This window comes from Lonchura striata, chromosome W, assembly GCF_050655825.1.
Source record: "Lonchura striata isolate lonStrDom1 chromosome W, ASM5065582v1, whole genome shotgun sequence".
Taxonomy (NCBI): Eukaryota; Metazoa; Chordata; class Aves; order Passeriformes; family Estrildidae; genus Lonchura; species Lonchura striata.
Genome location: NC_140743.1, coordinates 8,985,168 through 9,003,327, shown reverse-complemented (window position 1 = coordinate 9,003,327; position 18,160 = coordinate 8,985,168). Strand labels below are relative to the sequence as shown.

General features: G+C 46.3%; 1 protein-coding gene across 2 annotated transcripts in view; it reads right to left on the bottom strand.

Annotated features, from left to right (window-relative positions):
• Positions 1-18,160, bottom strand: part of LOC146763040 (microtubule-associated protein 1B-like) — a 128,103-nt gene that overhangs the window by 21,546 nt on the left and 88,397 nt on the right. The window contains exons 3-4 of one of the 2 annotated variants that reach the window (XM_085571190.1): positions 508-633; positions 346-428 (exon numbers count right to left, since the gene is read on the bottom strand). In XM_085571190.1, coding sequence (XP_085427316.1) covers positions 346-428; positions 508-633 — 209 coding nt within the window. The remainder of the gene's footprint in view (positions 1-345; positions 429-507; positions 634-18,160) is intronic. The other variant, XM_085571191.1, reaches the window with a different exon arrangement.

The following is an 18,160-nucleotide window of genomic DNA, read 5'->3' as shown; positions in this document are numbered from 1 at the left end:
GGATTTCTTTTCAGGCACTTTTTCATATACATAAAAGGCAGCCAGAGCTACCAAACAATGGAGGAACAGAAGAAAAACAGCTGTAGCTTCACCACAGCTGTCTTCATCAAGAAAAGAATTTGGTGTGTTATGAGGAAATGAGTGCTGGCTAAGTGGTATGTTTCTGTCCTATGTCTGAAGCTTTATCTGAAATCCAGGAAAACAAGAAAAAATCAAGGGGCTTTTTTAATGTTTTTTATTATATTTGCTCCTAACTTGTCCTCTTGTCTGCAGTTAGGAGCTTCCCTCAACCTGTCCACTTAATGGAGCTTTTATGAGACATCCAGTGAAATATTTCTGACTTACCTCAGTGCTAACTGCTTCATCTGAAGGATTGATTAGGACTACAGTTTCTAAGACATCACTCCTGTGGTGAAGAATCTTCTGACCTGGAAGCACAGATGGAAAAAAGAAGACATTAAATTCCACCAGCATGGTTTAAAAAAGTGCTTTCTCAGAGCTACTTACATGTTCCACTGTGGGACAGCCCTAAGGTTACCCAGGAGAGTGCACACTGACCACAGCAACTACTGTGCTGGCTCATGTCTTCAGGAATACCCATGGCATGGGGTCTTATGGGCCGGAAACACCACTCTAGAAAATTCATAGAATTGTAGAATGGTTTAAGTTAGGAGAAACCTTAAAGATGACCTCATTCCAGCCCCCTGACATTTACAGGGGCACCTTACACTAGACCAGTTGACTGAGGGCTCCATCCAACCTGGCTTTGAACAATTCCAGGAATGGGGCATCCACAGCTTCTCTGGACAACCTGTTGCAGTGCCTCACCACCCTCACACTAACGAAAGTCTTCCTAATATCTAATCTAATCCTACTCTCAGTTTGAAACCATTCCCACCTCATCCTATCACTACCGATGCCATGATGATTTTTTGCCTTTTCTTTTAATATACCTTTTATGTATTCTCAGTATTCTTAGCATACATACTTGTAATTTGTGAGGTGAGGGTCTGTAGTGACGTAGAGTCCCCAGGCAGGTGCAAAGGAGAGCTGCTTTATCCCAAAAACCCGGCCTTTTTAAGCAATTAGCTGGTTATCAGCTACAGTTTTAAATCATAACAAACATAATTCTACCAACCACCATACACCACAATGTGAACACGCAATGGTTACATAACTTGCTTTTCTACCTCTAATTCATCTGAGTCACTTTCCCACAGTCTTTTCTGCTTACCTGAAGTAGCAGGCCTGATCCATGATTTTACAAGGTCTTCTGTCATGGTTTGACACTGGCACAATGCCAATGCCCCCATGAAAATGAAACCTCTCAATTGAATGCTGTGAAATGCGATCGAGAACAGAGCAAAGCAGGCCCAAGCTTATTAACAAAGGAAAAAAAAAAAACTTTATAAGCTACTACTACTATACTACTATAAAAAAAAAAAAGAAAAAACCCCAAAAAATCCAAAATGAAAACCTTTCAAGCATTCCTCCTCCCACCACCCAACTCCAACGAACCACAGTGAGACATGACTTGGCCCCTTATCAAGTATTCACCCTTCAGTGTAATCAACACTAAGTCCAGCAGGGGAGAGAGGAGTCTCCCTTGCACCATAGACCCCCAGGAAACACAGCTGCCACTTCTTGTGTTTCCATGTCACACATGGCACCGCCCAGAGAGAATCTGTCAGTATGACACTCTCTTTTCCATGTCACAGTGCTCTCACCACCGTGCATGGACCAAGACTGCTCATAGGGCTCCTTTAAGGATGCTTTGCCAAGGACCAACAGGAACAACAGTCCAGTGTCTCATTTTGGGACCACAGTCCCCCCCATTTCCCCCTGGGGCCGAGGGTCCAAGAACAGAGATCTCTGAGGACAGAGGGCATCATCACACCCTCCTCAGCTTTTCTCTGTTCACTCTGTTCTTGTACTGGTAGTTGCTGAAGCAGGTCTTTTGGCTCACCATGCATCCCCCTAAAATGCAGTCTCTGTTGCAGGAGAAATTGGTTCAGTCTCCCCCCAACCTTCTTTCCCTAACATCTCAGGTCCCAGGTTGTCTCTCTTTCCTTCAAATTGAGGACGAGTAATATTTCACAAAGCCTTCATTTCCCAGAAAAGGGTTAAAAGTCCCAGACTCCTCGGACAAATCTCAGCCCAGGACTCCAACTCCCACACTGGGCACTCTTCCCCCCACCTTCTCCTCTGCCAGCAAACTTCCAAGTGCCTTCAGGCTCTTTATCTCTTCCCCTCTAGGTTTGGGGGGGGGGGGACGACGACAAAGACATCTCAGACATCCTCCATCCTTCTGTCCACAGGAGCTGGCTCGGTTCCAGATACTTCACCCCCTGGCCTACCTCCTCAGTCCGCATGGCTTCCCCTCCCCCACCCAGCCTGTGGGTATCTGATGACTGGGACCAAAGAGCGTGAGTTCTCCTGGGAATTCTGCTTTTAACCCCTCTGTGTTCTCAGAGGCGTGTCCACCCTCAATTGGTCACTCCAAGTGTCAATATCCAAACCAGACCCCTGACTGGATTGACCTCTTCCTTCCAAGAAGATTTTTTTCCCCGTGTGAAATCACGACACCTTCCCTTTCTAAGGTTTTACCTATATGCAACAGTAATTCTTTAGCCTGATATCTCAGCTTAGTCCTGGTATTCTACTAGGCAAAAGACCAAACATCCGAAAGGCGTCACAGTTGGAGCCTGGAAAGGCTTACACTATCTCGAGAATCCAAGACTCTCTCTAGAATATATTTTGTAAACTAGGTTCAAGCCCCATCTGGGGGAAATACTTTAGAATAGGGAGATGTCATGCCATTCATTTAAACTTTTCATTTGGAAATCTTTGTCAGATATGCTAATTTGAAAGGTCTATAAAACTGTATATGTGTGTCTTGGTTTAAAAAGACAGGTGTCTGCTAAAGAAGGCAGAAGCCTGCCCTGAAATGGAAAATGCCAACCACCTCCCGCCAAATTATTATAATTTTGAAATTAAAAGGCGCTCAGGCAAAGATATGGGAATAGGAATAAAAATTCTTTACTAGGAAAACTAAAAAATACAAAGGTAATAGTACAAATATCAAAAAAAAAAAAAAAAACCACTGACAGAGTCAGAACACAACCTGACATCCTGTGAGTTGGGGTGTTGGTAGGAGTCCGATTAGGTGCTGGCTGCAGTCCTCCTGCAGTGACAGGTGTGGTTCTGTTGGAGCAGTGAGCCTGTAGAAGGGTGGAGTTGGCCTCTGAAGGTCCGGTAGTAGTGTAGATGGGCCTGGTCTTCCTCTGGGAATCCAGTGGGACAAAGGCTGCTCTGGTGTCCCAAAATCTCAGATTATATCCAGGATGGAATGCTTGGCTCCTCCCCCTGGGTGGGGCATCTCACAATGGGATGATGTAATTTTACCAGTCATGCAGTGACACTCAATGACTCATTAACAGAAGATCTCTCCCCAGAGGGAGAATGGGATGTGGAAGAGATAAAAAAACCTGCCCAATTAACAGAAGACAACTGCCTCACCTCTAACAGATGGCAAATAGAATACACACATTATCTTGCAACCTAGGACAATATGGTATACCGGGGTGTGCATTTCGGCGTATTCCACCTCGATGAATTGTTGCACCATAGGGATCCTTATTAAATACCAAGGTAAAAACCCTTTTATCCCTTAACCATATCTGGCTCATAATTCTAGGATCAGAGAAAAAGGCATCACTACATGCCCTTGTAAAAAGTCCTTCTCCACTCCTCTTGTAGGCTCCCTTCAGGTACTAAAAGGCCACATGAAGGTCACTCCAGAGCCTTCTCTTCTCCAGACTGAATAGTACCAGTCTTTCATCAAAGGAGAGGTGCTCCATCCTTCTAATCATCTTTGTGGCCCTCCAGTCGACTTGCTCCAACAGATCAATGTCCTTACTGTGCTGGAGACCCTAGAGCTGGATGCAGTACTCCAGGTGGGGTGTCTCAAGAGCAGAGTATAAGGGCAAAATCACCTTCCTTAACATGCTGATCACACTTCTTTTGATACAGCCCAGAATATAATTGGCTTTCTGGGCTGGAAGCGCATATTGATGGGCCATGTCAAGCTTCTCATCCACCAACACCCCCAAAAGTCCTTCTCCTCAGAGCTGCTCTCAATCCATTCTCTGCCCAGGCTGTATCTGTGCTTGGAATCGCCCTGACCCAGGTGCAGGACCTTGCTCTTGGTCTTGCTGAATTTCATAAGGCTTGCAGAGGTCCATATCTCAAGCCTGTCAAGGTCCCTGTGGATGGCACCCCTTCCCTCCAGTGTGTTCACTGCACCACAGAAATTGGTGCCATCGGCAAACTTGCTGAGGGTGCATTCACTTCCACTGTCTATATTACTGACAAAGATGTTAAAGACCACCATTTCCCATACCAACCCCTGAGGAATGCCACTTGTCACTGACCTGCGCTTGGACATTGAACCGCTGACTACAACTCTTTGAGACTGACCATCCTATCAATTCCTTATCCACCACAAGAGTGTTCCATCTGTCAAATCCATGTCTCTCCAGTTTAGAGACAAGGATGTAATGAGTGACACTGTCAAATGCTTTGCACAAATTCAGAGGCAAGTGTAGCGGTCTTGACCATGTAAATGTGCCTATTTAGAGCTTCATATGTGACTTCCTCCTTCTTCCACTCTTTGGCATATTTAACTGATTAACTTACAGGGTGGGATGCTGGTAGTTGATTTTTTATCAAGCAGAAATGAAGTATAGTGTGGGAGTAGAAAGCAGCAACACCCTTTTACAAACTGGCAAGAGACCGAGACATTAAACTACAGATGAAGTGGGAGAATCTGAGAAATGCGCAGAAGATCTGGGGTTGCTTTAAAGTAACTCTACCAAGTTGTCGTGGTTTGACACGAAAAAAGAATTTTCTCGGAAGGCAGAGGTCAATTTGGATATTGACCAATTGAAGGTGGACATGCCTCTGAGAACACAGAGGGGTTAAAAGCAGAATTCCCAGGAGAACTCGCTCTCTTTGGTTCCGGTCAGCATGCAGTGCAGCCTCTCCTCTGCCCGGCCATGGCTGGGTGGGGGAGGGGAAGGCCCATGGCCTGACTGAAGTAGGTTGAAGGGTGGAGGGACTGGAACCAGGCTGGCCCCCTGCAGATGGAAGGGTGGAGAAATCTGGGATGTCTCCATTCCCCGCCCCCAGAGTCTCTCTCTCTCAAGAGAAAGAGAAAGAGGCAGCAGCGGCTTGTCAGCAGTTCACCGTGGGGAAGGAGAAGAGCGAGGGGGGACCTCAAGGTTCCCAGCTGCCTGTGGGAGTCAGAGAATCTGGTCATCGAGCCATCCCTGGGAGTCGGGATTTTTAACCCTTCCTGAGAAATGAAAGCTTTGTGAAATTTTTCTCCTCCTCGGTTTGAAAGAGAGGAAGAGAGACAGCCTGGACCCTGGGATGCTAGAAGGAGGAATTCTAGATGGGAGGGGATGAAGTAGTGGCTTTTGGCTGGACTTTCTCCTTGGTAGCCACAGACTGAATTAATCTTCTCCTCCAAGAGAGACTGTATTTTAGGAGGATGCCAGTGAGCCAAGAGACCTGCTTCAGCTGGGAAAAGACAGAAGTGGAGCGAACAGAGAAAAGTTAGGGGGTTTGTGGTGGTGCCCCCTGTCCTCAAAGAAGGAGAAGATCTCTGTTCTTGGACCCTTGGCCCCAGGGGGAAATGGGGGGGGGGACTGTGGTCCTAAAAAAAAGAAAAAACTGAACTGTTGTTTTTCTTCCCCTCTTGGCAGGGCATCCTTGAAAGGAAAAATCCTAAAAGCAGTCTGTCCATCCATGCATTGGTGGTGAGAGCACTGTGCATGGAAAGGAGAAGGGTCACCATGGCAAACTTTTTCTCCGGGCGAAGCACAGGATGTGGCAGCTGTGTTTCTTGGGGGGTCTGTGGCACAGGAGAGACTCCTCTCTCCCTTGATGGACTGAGTATCGATTGTCTGGAGGGTGGAAACCTGATCGGGGTCCAGATTGTGTCTCACTGTGGTTCGTTGGAGTTGGGTGGTGGGAGGAGGAATGCTTTGCAAGGTTTTCATTTTGATCTTTGTGTGGGTTTTTTTTTCTCCTTTCTTTTTTTCTTTTATAGTAGTAGCTTAATAAAGTTTTTTCCTGTTATTAAGCTTGGGCCTTCTTTGCTCTGTTCTCGATTGCATTTCACAGCATTCAATTGAGAGATTGCATTTTCATGGGGGCACTGGCATTGTGCCAGTGTCAAACCATGACACAAGTTTTTGCAGCTTATCTCTCCACATTGGACAAAATAATTTTGTGACACATCAAAGGAAGAAAGGAAGACATTTCCAGGTTGCACAGAAGTGATTGACTAGCTATATTGTATCTACCTCTAGTTTCTGTAAAGTATGTTAAAATCCTATCTAAAGACTTCTGGAAAAAATATTTATCTGTTTGTAAGTATTTCCTCATCTTTGATTTTATTAAGTAAAGCTTCAAATTAAAACCAGATAGGAATAAGGAGACTTGGCTGCTGCTTGATTCAGAATCAGTCCAATACAAAGAATTAAATATCATGTGACAGTTTCTTAAAGGATGATTTCCATGTGCATCATCCTAGTTCCCACAGCCATGAAATCCTATTGCTCACCTACGCAGCCAAATATTGATGACATTTATGGTAGAATTATTGAGATTGGGATGGTGTCTGTTACATTTTCTGGAGAAGTGACTGAAAAGTTTCCTAACTTTTGATCTTTTCAGGCTGATCAAGCATCATGATCATGGGGTCCACTTTTTATGGTGATTGTGTTGCAGCCAATTTTGTGCAAAACCAAAATGTAAATGAATAGCAAGGGAAAGAAAGCAAGTCCTACTTCAAGTCTTGTTTAACCAAGGATCACTACTGACAAATTTCTTACTGGCTATGCTGTTGCAACAGTAGCCCATGGGGACATATGCTGTAGGCAACAATCTGCTCAACAGAGGGCTTCCCACCAGTCCTTACTGCCATCCCGGAAGGACACCAGTGCTAACTTGCTCCCCATCAATGCCATTCCCACACAAATTAAATTCAGAATAACCTATATACAGCAGCAAATGATGTGGTGTGATGTGATGATTCTGGCAGAAAGGGCAAAGGGGCCAATATGTTCTCTCTGAAGACTGGAAGGGAAATTAAAGCAACCTGCACCATTTTTTAATAGAAGACTAGCATTTACCCATAAAAACACAGCTGAGGTCTGATGATAAATTTTCCACGTAAACACGCAGTTTACACATTTCAGAAATCCTATCTGCTTCTGAGATCTCAATCCTTATTTGCCAATGGGCCAGTCTAGGTGACTTGTCTAGGTCTCTCTCTACCAGACTGCCCTTCTTCTAGGCTGCATCTCAGGATGTGAGAGGAAAAAATACATGTCCCTTTAAGGCAGATTAGATCATAATTGTCTATTGTGAAGTGCTTTTTTGGTGGTGTTTGTTTTAGATCAGACCATTGTCTGAGATAACCTGTTGAGGCAAATGAGAACTCAGATAAACAGCAGAGGGCTCCATACATTTTTGAGTTCAATTCTTGTGTTGCAACATGATGCCATATTGAAGCCATAAAAATAAATCACAGAATCACAGATGTCTACAAATCACTGGTTGCCTACAATCCCACTCAGTCCACAAAAGGATAGCATGCATGACTTCAGTTCAATATTTATTACGCTGTAAACTTTTGACTGTTCTGATATGTGTTGTCATTGATGTGTCAATACTGGGCTCTGACAGTGTCTGACCTCATTGAGATCAACAAAGTGAAAGCAGTAGTCCTGTGGAAGTTCTGATCCTCCTCTGGATCCATCCAGCGGTGGTGGTGGTGTGTTGCAAGTCCCCAGACTTCAAGATTATATATGCTCAGATTCAGGCAGGCATGCTCAGTACCTCCCCCAGGGCAGGGAGTTTCACAATGGAATTATCTAATCCTGTCATAGGATATTTTTTGAGTCTTTGGTGGTCATTGCAGCTGCCTATTATATGCTGGTGCTGCTGAACCATTATGGCCCATTAGCAGAGATGACCCCCTCAGGATGGGTCTAACTGTGTGGGTGTATGGAGACCCTGAGGGGCATTTCCCTGGTTTAGGGAGACACAAGAAGCTTCCCTCAAAAAGCTGTTAGACCCCATTTGCTCCTTTCCCTGTTCCTATGTCCCTGAGCCACTCTCTCCCTATTTCCTGATTGGCCCTCATCTTTGTACTGCCTGGTTCACCCTCCAACTCCTCCAGACGGTGTAGTCAGAGCTGGTACATGTGTGTGCTGGGGGAACTCTGAACATCTCACCACGTAGTTGAATTAAACATCTGTGGATACCATGCAAAGACCCTTTCCACTTCTTTACCCTGGACTTTATTAGACACAGTTCAGGCTGCTACATTGGTGCTTCCCCAGATGGAGTGTCCTGGGTTGACTGCATGATGCTTTTATCCCCAATCATCTGTTCTGTTTATGCTGAATAATAAGTTCTGCACATTTAAGACTTGTTCCAGGAGTGAAGGAGAAGAAGTATGCAGTTTCTTTTCAGAAACTGCACTCACTCCACGTTCCTGCTCCTGGACTGTGTTATCTGCAGACGGACAGACAGCGAGACAGAGCTCTCCTTTGCTTTTAGTTAGTTTTAGCTAGCTGAGGCAAAGAAGTTCCCTGGACTGTGGCTTTTCCTTTTCTTTGGACCTGCTCAAACCTCTTCTGGACTGAACACCCAGAAGAGCACTGGCAGCTTGTACCTGTGGCCCACTGGGCCCAACATGGGCTGCGGCATTTCCAGCGCCAGAGGGATTGATGAGACTGAGTGAGCTGAGCTGCAGCCCAAGGGGGGGGGGGGGGGGGGGGCGGATTTTTCTGAGTTTGTCTCTCTTTTGGAGTGGCAAGAAGTTTTATTGTTTAATATTGTTTAGGTTTTCTTATTTAATAAATGTTTTTTTCCACTTTTCTCCAAAGAGGTATTTTTCCTGAACTGGTTGGGGGGAGGGGTCGATTGAATATGCTTCCTAGAGGAACCCCTTTGGGTGTTCTCTCCCAAATTTGACCTGAACCAGGACAGGGAGTTATCATATATATCATATATCTGAGTCATTTGTGAACACAGAGACACTACCCTGACTTGCAGAGTTTGCCTCTTCTCATTTAACACTCAGCTTGTAGCCTGAGGGGTCAGGTGGGCACTGGGCAGCTACTATGAAATGACCCATCATTAACAGTTTATCACAAATGATGTAGAGGGGAGTAGAATACAGTTTGGTTACACCCATATTGGCACTCTTCTCTTGTAACCATGACACATGCTTACCATGCAGAAATCCCTGACACTTCCCAACTGCTCCCTTCCACATGCTGCAAGACCCAGGAGGGATCCCTTCATCCATACCTGGAAAATGACATGAAATGGTATAGAATAACCCAAGTCCCAGCCATGCCCCTTCTGGCAACTGCAAAAATGAACCCTCTTCTGCCCTGAAGCAGGACAACCTTTCAGCAAGTTTCTTGATTTGATGTTGTCCTGGTTTGTAAGATAAGCTTGTATTCTATTTGCCATCTGTTGGAGGTTGGGCAGGTTTGTTATCTTTTCCAAGAACAATGGTTTGCTCCGAAGAGGTAATGGTTTGTTAACGGGCCATTGACTGACTCACTGCAGGCCTGGTAACATAACACCATCCCATTGTGAGATGCTCCACCCAGAGGGGGAAGCCAAGCACTCTTTTATTGTATAAAGGGGTACCTTTTGGGAGATAGAGCAGCTCTCTCTCTTTGTGGGATTCCCAGAGAAGCAGCTCTCTCTCTTTTTTGCGGGATTCCCAGAGAAGCAGCTCCTTCGGCGGGATTCCCAGAGAAACAGCCGGAGCGCAGTGAGGCGGCGGAAGCGGAGCTCGGAGTCGGCCCCGGCGCAGAGGAAGACCAGCCCAACTGCCACCAGATCTTCAGAGAAAACTATACCCTTCTAAAGATCACCACTTCAGCTGCAATTCATCAGCCACTGCAAGAGGAGCAGCTGTCATTTCAACCGGACTGCTACTAACACCCCGAATCCTCAGGGTGTCAGGTTGTGGACTTTATCACTAGTTTTGTTTGTACCAATTGCATTTGCCTTTTTAAATTGTTATCTAGTTTTCTCCTAGTAAAGAATTGTTACTCCCATTCCCATCTTTGCCTGAGAGCCTTTTAATTTAAAAATCCTGGTAATTCGGAGGGAGGGGGTTTACCTTCTCCATTGCACAGGAGGCTTTTGCCCTCCTTCACAGACTCCTGTCTTGTCAAACCAAGACAGATTTGAATTCAAGAGATTTGGCCATGTGACACAGATTTCCAATTCATTAGACCTGTTAATAGGCTCACACCAGGGAGTAAAAATTTCTAGAGAGCACATCCAGATGATTTCTTTTCCACCAAGTCACTCTGTGCATTTTCTCTTGTTTGTGCAGCCATCAGCAAGGTGGGAAGAGAAAAGTAAATGGACAGTTTGTTCTAGATGATATTTAATACCATGTAGCTGTCACATTCACTGTGTCCTCCTGCAGGCCATGAAAGAAAGATACAAAGCAAGCAAGTGTTGGGATACTCAAGGTCCTGGAGGCACTGCCTGGGGTTGGTGGGGGTACCTTTTTATGGACAGACTTCCCCACTCTGACACAGGTTTGTCACTTTGTCTGAAAATTAGTTCTCATGAGCAATCTGTTCTTTCAGACCTTTCTGGAAGTGGGTCCAAGGCTTTGAGGGTCTTGGGTGATCTCTATCCACTTACCAAATCAACCTTAGGTCAACAGTTCCTGCCCACTCCTGTGCTGGTTCTGTCTTTTGTTTTTGTGTCTCCAGGGAATGGAAGAAGGATGTTTGTGCCAGAAAAGTGCTGCCTTCCCCCTGCATGGACCCTTGTCCAGTAACATCTTGTTCTTGCCTTTTAACCAACAGTCCTTGGTGGGCTCCAGAGCCATCTAACTCTTGGTGTTTGAGATTTTCCCAGCAGCCCATTCTCTTCTGGGCTCCTCCACATGCCAACCAGAAGTTGCTCCTAAGTGATCTTGGTGTCAGTTAATAAACAGATCTTTGAAAATATTACTAATTTAGAAAGTAAACCCTGACACCTTTGTCTTCAGCAAAGATCTGAGGGAAGGGATGGTGCTGGTGAAAAGCAGTTTAGGGCTTAACATTGGATAACTTCACAAGTTCCTCTGCATCATCCCTGCCACCCTGGGATCCTTTGAAAAGTATTTCTCACTAAAAATGTAGCACAACATTAGTCTATATGACATCCTGCCCCCAAATGCATAACGGTAGATATTAATAATAAAAATACCCCCCTCCAACATTAAATAAAAGCTTATACCTATTTACTAAAAGCTTACATGGATCATGTCACCCAATTTTCTATCTGACAAGGGTTTGGGGGGGAGGGCTTCTGCTTGCTTTGTAAAGGGAACCCCTGGGGACTTGTTCCAGACCTGATTGATGGGGCTGCACTTTGTGTGTGTCAAGGCTTTGGTTGCATGGGGCCACAGTGAGTCATTGAGCTGGGGTGAGGATGATGGGTGGGGCTGGCTGTGATGAAGGAAAGGAAAGGAAAGGAAAGGAAAGGAAAGGAAAGGAAAGGAAAGGAAAGGAAAGGAAAGGAAAGGAAAGGAAAGGAAAGGAAAGGAAAGGAAAGGAAGGAAGGAAGGAAGGAAGGAAGGAAGGAAGGAAGGAAGGAAGGAAAGAAGGAAGGGGAACTATAGAAATACATCTAGAAAGCTGAGGTCGGAGCACTGTTCAACTCATGACAGAAGTAGATATGTTAGCATTAGTAGGCCACAAGCCTTGGCAATAGAAAGCAGAACCCTGAAGAAGGAATGCAGAAGTTAACAATGTGCTTTTTACAATGTGCTTGCAGGAATTATGTAAGAACATGCATACCTGCGCTAGTTTGTACAAGGCTTTGAATTAAGCAATGTTACCTAGTTACATAAATGTTATATTTGTGCTATTTTTAGCTATGGATGAAAAGGTGTATAAGCTCAGCTGTGTGTATCAATAAATGGCTTCATGTGTGCAAACCATGAAGAAACTATCTCAATATCAATCGCCATGTCTTGGTTTCAAAAGACAGGTGTCAGCTAAGGAAGGAAGGAACCTTCCTTGAAATGGAAAATATAAACTCCCTCCTTTCAAATTATTATAATTTTGAAATAAAGAGGCTCTCAGGGAAAGATATGGGAATAGGAAAATCAGTTCTTTACTAGGAAAATTAAAAATACAAATGCAATAGTACAAACAACAACAACAACAAAAACCCACTGACAGAGTCAGAATATGACCTGACACCCTGTAGATGAGGGTATAGTAGCAGTCCAATTGAATGGTGGCTGCAGTCCTCCTGGAGTGACAGGTGTGGTTGTGTTGAAGCAGTGATCCTGTAGAAGGGTGTAGTCTTCCTCTTGGAATCCAGTGGGGAAAGGCTGCTCTGGTGTTCCAAACCTCAGATTATAGCCAGGTAGGAATGCTTAGCTCCTCCCTCCTGGAAGGGACTGGGATCGCAGTTTTGCCCTGACAGCTTAGAAGAGCGGGTGGGGACTAATTCCCCAGCGCAGCGGACAGTCCATGCTTTTTCTGGGAGTTGGGTGCTGGTGTTTCCGCAATGGGAAGTCACGCTTCTAAAGAAGAAGGCGCGATTGTTACTGTGTGGAGGGACATGATTTCCTTCATGGGAGTCTCTGTGTTGAATGATTTGCTCTGCACTCTATTAATGCGGGCCAAATCTCATGACTTTCCGGTGGATGTGGACACTGCTTTTAGTCCACACTTGTGGGAGGCATTGGGCCACCGGCTCTTGGAAGAGTTTTCTAAAGGGGATTTTGCCTTGCCTCGACTTATGTTTGTATGGGGATGCCTGTTCGGTGCCTTCCCAGCCCTGGACAGTGGGTTGGAAATGGGGATTTTGGCAGGTGGAGATGGCCCTGACACCCCAGGAGGAAGATCGCCAGACTGGGCGGCTGCTGTCTTTTCTCCAGCTCCACGTAGGCTGATGAGAGGCATGGGAACTCCCTGCAGAACCTATCTCTCATCTGGAGATTATGTTCCACCAACAAGTCCTTGTCCCTACACCTCTGTGAGGTTGCCGTATCCTCCTCTCACAACATCAATGCCTCTGAGAGCGATGGATGCATCTTGGCCATGCTTGGGAGATGGCGCTTCCCCGCTTGCACCATTTTTGGCCCCTCTGTCACTGCTGGCAGTGCTGGAACTATTGCCACGGTGGCTGATGGGTCAGTTGTCCCCTTTCCTGTGAAGAACGGCTGGTGAGCCACTGCGGCAGCTGGCCCTGCCTTCGCCCCCCCTGCACGCTGGGGACCGACTCATTCACGACTGGCAGGAGCTGCAGTTCCCGGCTCAAGATCCCACATCGCAGGTGAGGGGGAGTCAGCCACGCTGTTGGCCGTTGCCATGACCACACTGGTCGCTCTGTCATCTTCCTTATCATCAGCCACGAAGCCTGCCACCCATGGCTATTGTCAATGTCTTCTGGCAAGTGTTTGTTCTAGCCAATGTCATGGCCCTGGCTGGCTTCCCCCTCCTTTTCCATGGTGCCTGCATGGACAACAGTGACCATGACCACTGCATCAGTGCTGTGTCTCCAAATGGTAAATCACACAGCAGGGGCTGTGTCTCCTTTCACTCCCCCATCTTTGGCTGTGGAACAACTGCCTTCTCCTCCTCCCAGTACAACGGCTGACTTGGTTGACTTAATGTCTTTTACATGCCGACAGGCATGATGTGATTGCCTGGTGAGTGATCCAAGTTTTGCAAGAAAAGGTTACAAAATATGGCCTTGGCTCCGTGCAAGTTATGCAGGCTCTCAGAGTGTTAAACTGAGACCTGCTTGCTCCATTTGATATTAGACATATTGCTCAGGCACAGTTTCAGCCTGTGCAATATGGGGTTTTTTTGGACAACTGGAGGCAGGCTGCTGAAAGGGTTGCAGCAAGCAACAGGCTTCTGCCTCAGGAAGACCCTAGGTATTGCGTGGGGTGGATGCTCTCTTCGGAGAGCAGGCCTTTTCCAATCCTGATTTTCAGGCTACCTGGGACTCTGCCGTTCTTGAGCAGGGTCAAAGGGTAGGATTTAATGCATTGTTGAAAACTATTGAGACGGCCTCCCCCAGGCCACAGTATACAACAATAACTCAAGGAGCAGGTGAACCTTTTTTGCCATTTGCAGAGAAGCTTGCAGCTTCCCTAGAGAAGCAGGTTGAGGATGATACCTTAAGGCAGATTTTATGCAAGCAGTTAGCTCGGGACAACTCAAACAGGGAGTGCCAGAAGATCATAAATGCTCTTCCAGGAGACCCAATGCTAAGAGACATGTTCAATGTATGTGCCAAGACACAATCTGTAGTCCACAAGATGTCTGCTCTGGTGATTGCTTAACAGCCAGGCCAGATACCCTTAGGGGGTGGACAACAGAAGAGCAAAAATAAGGGCAAGAAAAACCAAGGAACACGCAAACAGGGCTGGGTGACATCTTCCTGTGCTCTAAATGCCTAAGGGCAGGTCATTATTCAAAACAATGCAAATCTAAATTTCATGCCGATGGCCAGCCTTTGGCAGGCCCGGGAAACGGGAAGATGAGCACATGGGGGAATTGCGCTGTGACACAAGTGATTCCTCAGAGCATGGCACCTGCTCAGGTCTGCCCAGCCATCTCTGAGGCAACACCCACGGCTCCACTGGCATGGATGTATGTACCACCGCTGCAGTCATCTTAGAATCATGTAGTGAACATAAGATTTCTTTGGATGTGTTTGGACCTTTGGGACAAGGACTGGGCGTGCTGCTCATGGGGAAATCTAGTGTTACCCACCAGGGAATATTTGTTCATCCAGAAGTCATTGACTCTGACTTTTCAGGTCAGATTTGTCGTATGGTTTCCACGCCCACCCCCTCTGTCACTCTTCCGGCAGGGACTTGAATTGCTCAATTTGTGCTTTTTCAGTCATGTGTCCCCAGGACTGACCAGAATACTTGTGGGAGTGGTGGCTTTGGATCCACGGAACTGCCATAAGCCCTCTGGTCTGCGGACATTTCTGCTCAGTGACCCCAGATTGCGTGTACCCTGACCCTACCGGGTGCCCGCCCGCCGAAGATCGGACTTCAAGGTTTGATTGACACAGGGGCGGATGCGACAGTCATCTCACTCTCTGAGTGGCCTCCTATATGGCCTTTGGCTCCTGTGGGGTCACCTGTCGTAGGGGTGGGGGGTGCAGCACGTACCTTGGTGAGCCAACAGTTTGTGCTGATCAGTAATGTAAACGGGCAGACAGCTGCAGTTTGGCCCTATATCATTCCAGCTCTGATTAATCTCTGGGGTCGGGATGTATTGGCTGCCTGGGGAGTGTGAATTGGGACGTATTTTTAATTGGGACCACTGCGTTGAAGGGCGAAAGATATCCTACGCTGCCTTTATGGTGGCTGGTGGACAAACCCGTTTGGGTTCATCAGTGTCCCCTGACAGAAGAAAAATTGGTCACCCTTTGTGAATTGGTTCAGGAACAGCTTCAGCGGGGGACACTGAGCCTTCTACTAGTCCCTGGAATACTCCCATCTTTGTGATAAAGAAAAAATCAGGGAAATGGACGCTGTTACAGGACCTCCAGAAAATTAATGCGGTGATGGAAAGCATGGAGGCACTGCAGCCTGGTATGCCCTCACCCACTATGATCCCTGCGGGATGGGAGATCTTGATCATTGATTTGAAAGATTGTTTTTTCACAATTCTTTTGCATCCTGATGGCAAACCAAAGTTTGCCTTCACAGTGCCTTCAGTCAACAATGCCGAACCTGTGCAGAGATATCAATGGAAAGTTTTGCCACACGGCTGTGACAATATCCCGACTATCTGTCAGTGGTATGTGGCTCAGGCCTTGTCTGGAGTTCGCGATCAGTTTCCTGATGCGTGTTGTTATCATTATATGGATGACATCCTGGTGTCAGCACCCACGCAGGATGAGTTGCTGAGGATACAGCCTCAGCTGTTCGCTGCTCTGCATGCTTATGGGCTGCATGTACCCCTGGAGAAGTTTCAACAGAACCCTCCTTGGAAATATCTGTGGGTCAAAATTCTTGACCAAACTATTCAGCATCAGGAGGTGCAGTTCTCAGATTCTATTCAGACCTTGAATGACGCCCAGAAACTGATGGGTATCATCAGCTGGTTATGTCCCTACTTGGGACTAACCAGAAAGCAATTGCCCCCGTTGTAGGATACTCTAAAGGGGGACCCTGACCTGAGATCACCTCTGGAATTGACTCCTGTGGCACAACAAGCACTGGAGGAGGTCCAAAAAGCTGTTTCTGCTTGTCAGGTTCATCGAGTAGCTCTTTCCATTGATATCACTGTCTTCATTACCAATCCAGATTTTCATCCTACAGGTATCATTGCGCAATGGAGTGACAAGTGGTCTGATCCCTTGCACATTTTGGAATGGGTCTTCTTGCCCCATCAGCCAAAAAAGACAGTACCCTCATTGTTTGAGCTGATCGCTCAGTTCATAATCAAATGTCTCCAACAATGTTTGCAATTGATGGCAGCTGATCATGCAACAGTCATTCTTCCAGTAGAATGGGAAGACTTTGAATAGAGCTTTTCTAACAGTACTCCTTTGCAAAGTGTGCTGCAGAACTTTTCAGGGCAGATTGCCTATCATATGCCCAGTCACAAGTTACTGCAGTTGGCAAAAACAACCAATTTTTCCTTGTGGCCAAAAAGCAGCCGGGTGCCAGTGCAAGGACCCACTGTCTTCACTGACAGTTCTGGAAAAACGGGGAAGGCCATTGTTATTTGGAAGGATGAATCTGGATGGCAAATGCTGGAGGGCCATGAGTCAGGCTTGGCCCAACTGGTTGAGTTAAAGGCCGTTGCCATGGCATTCCAAAAATTTTCTCAGGTGCCTCTGAACTTGGTCACTGATTCTGCCTATGTTGCAGACATAACCAAGCATTTGGATTGTTCACTTCTGAAGGAAGTCAATAATGCAGTTTTGTTTCAGTTATTGAAAGCCTTGGGGAGTGCGATTCAAGCCTGAGTCCATCCGTATTACTTCTTGCACATTTGGAGTCACACCAATTTACCAGGTTTCATAGCAGAAGGTAATGCCAGGGCTGACAGGTTGGCTAACCCTGCATGGGTAGCGCCTCAGCCTGACAAGACTGAGCAAGCCAAAGTGTCACATGATTTTTTCCATCAAAGTGCACATAGTCTGCAAAAACAATTTCATTTGATGCCAACGGAAGCTCGTGACATTGTCAGTTCTTGTGCTGTCATGGACTTGCTGCACCTTTACCAGTGGAGGTGAACTCCAGAGGCCTAAAGGCCTTGCAGCTTTGACAAACAGATGTCACTCACATCACTGAATTTGGCCAATTTAAGTATGTGATCATGTCTATTGACACATTCTCCTCCCCTATGTGGGCATCTGCTCACACTGGAGAAGAGGGCTGTATCGTGATTGCTCATTGGAAGATGGCTTTTGCAGTCTTGGGAATACCTTCTTCTGTGAAAACTGACAATGGCCCTACCTATGTCTCACAGAAGATGCAGCAGTTTGTGCGCTTATGGGGAGTGTCACACAAACATGGTATTCCGCACTCTTCAATGGGCCAGGCCATTGTTGAATGCCCTCATGGTACCTTGAAGTGTGTTCTGGACAAACAAAAAAGGGGAATGCCTGGAGACACACCATACAGTCAATTGGGAAAAGCTCTATATACAATCAACCATCTTACAGTGCCACAGAATTCAGAGAATCCTGTAATTCTAAATAGTTTTCTCTCATTGCATTCTTCAGGTGAGACGCACCTGCCTTGAGCAAAAGTCCGGATATGGGACCTAACCACTAATAAGTGCGAGGGCCTGTATGACCTTATCACTTGGGGCCACGGGTATGCATGTGTTTCCACAGATAGTGTATTACAGGGGGTACCTGCGAGGTGTGTCCGCCCTGATTTGCGACACCAAAACCAGAACGTGGCCAACGGGCAACCTCCAAATGATGATTAAGATGACGACCATCAATCAGATGGCCCCTCCATGAGTGGGGAGTGAACATTCCATCCTTTCTTTGCTTCTGAAAAAGGATTGTTGAGAGGCTAAGACTGTCAGTTCTTTGAACA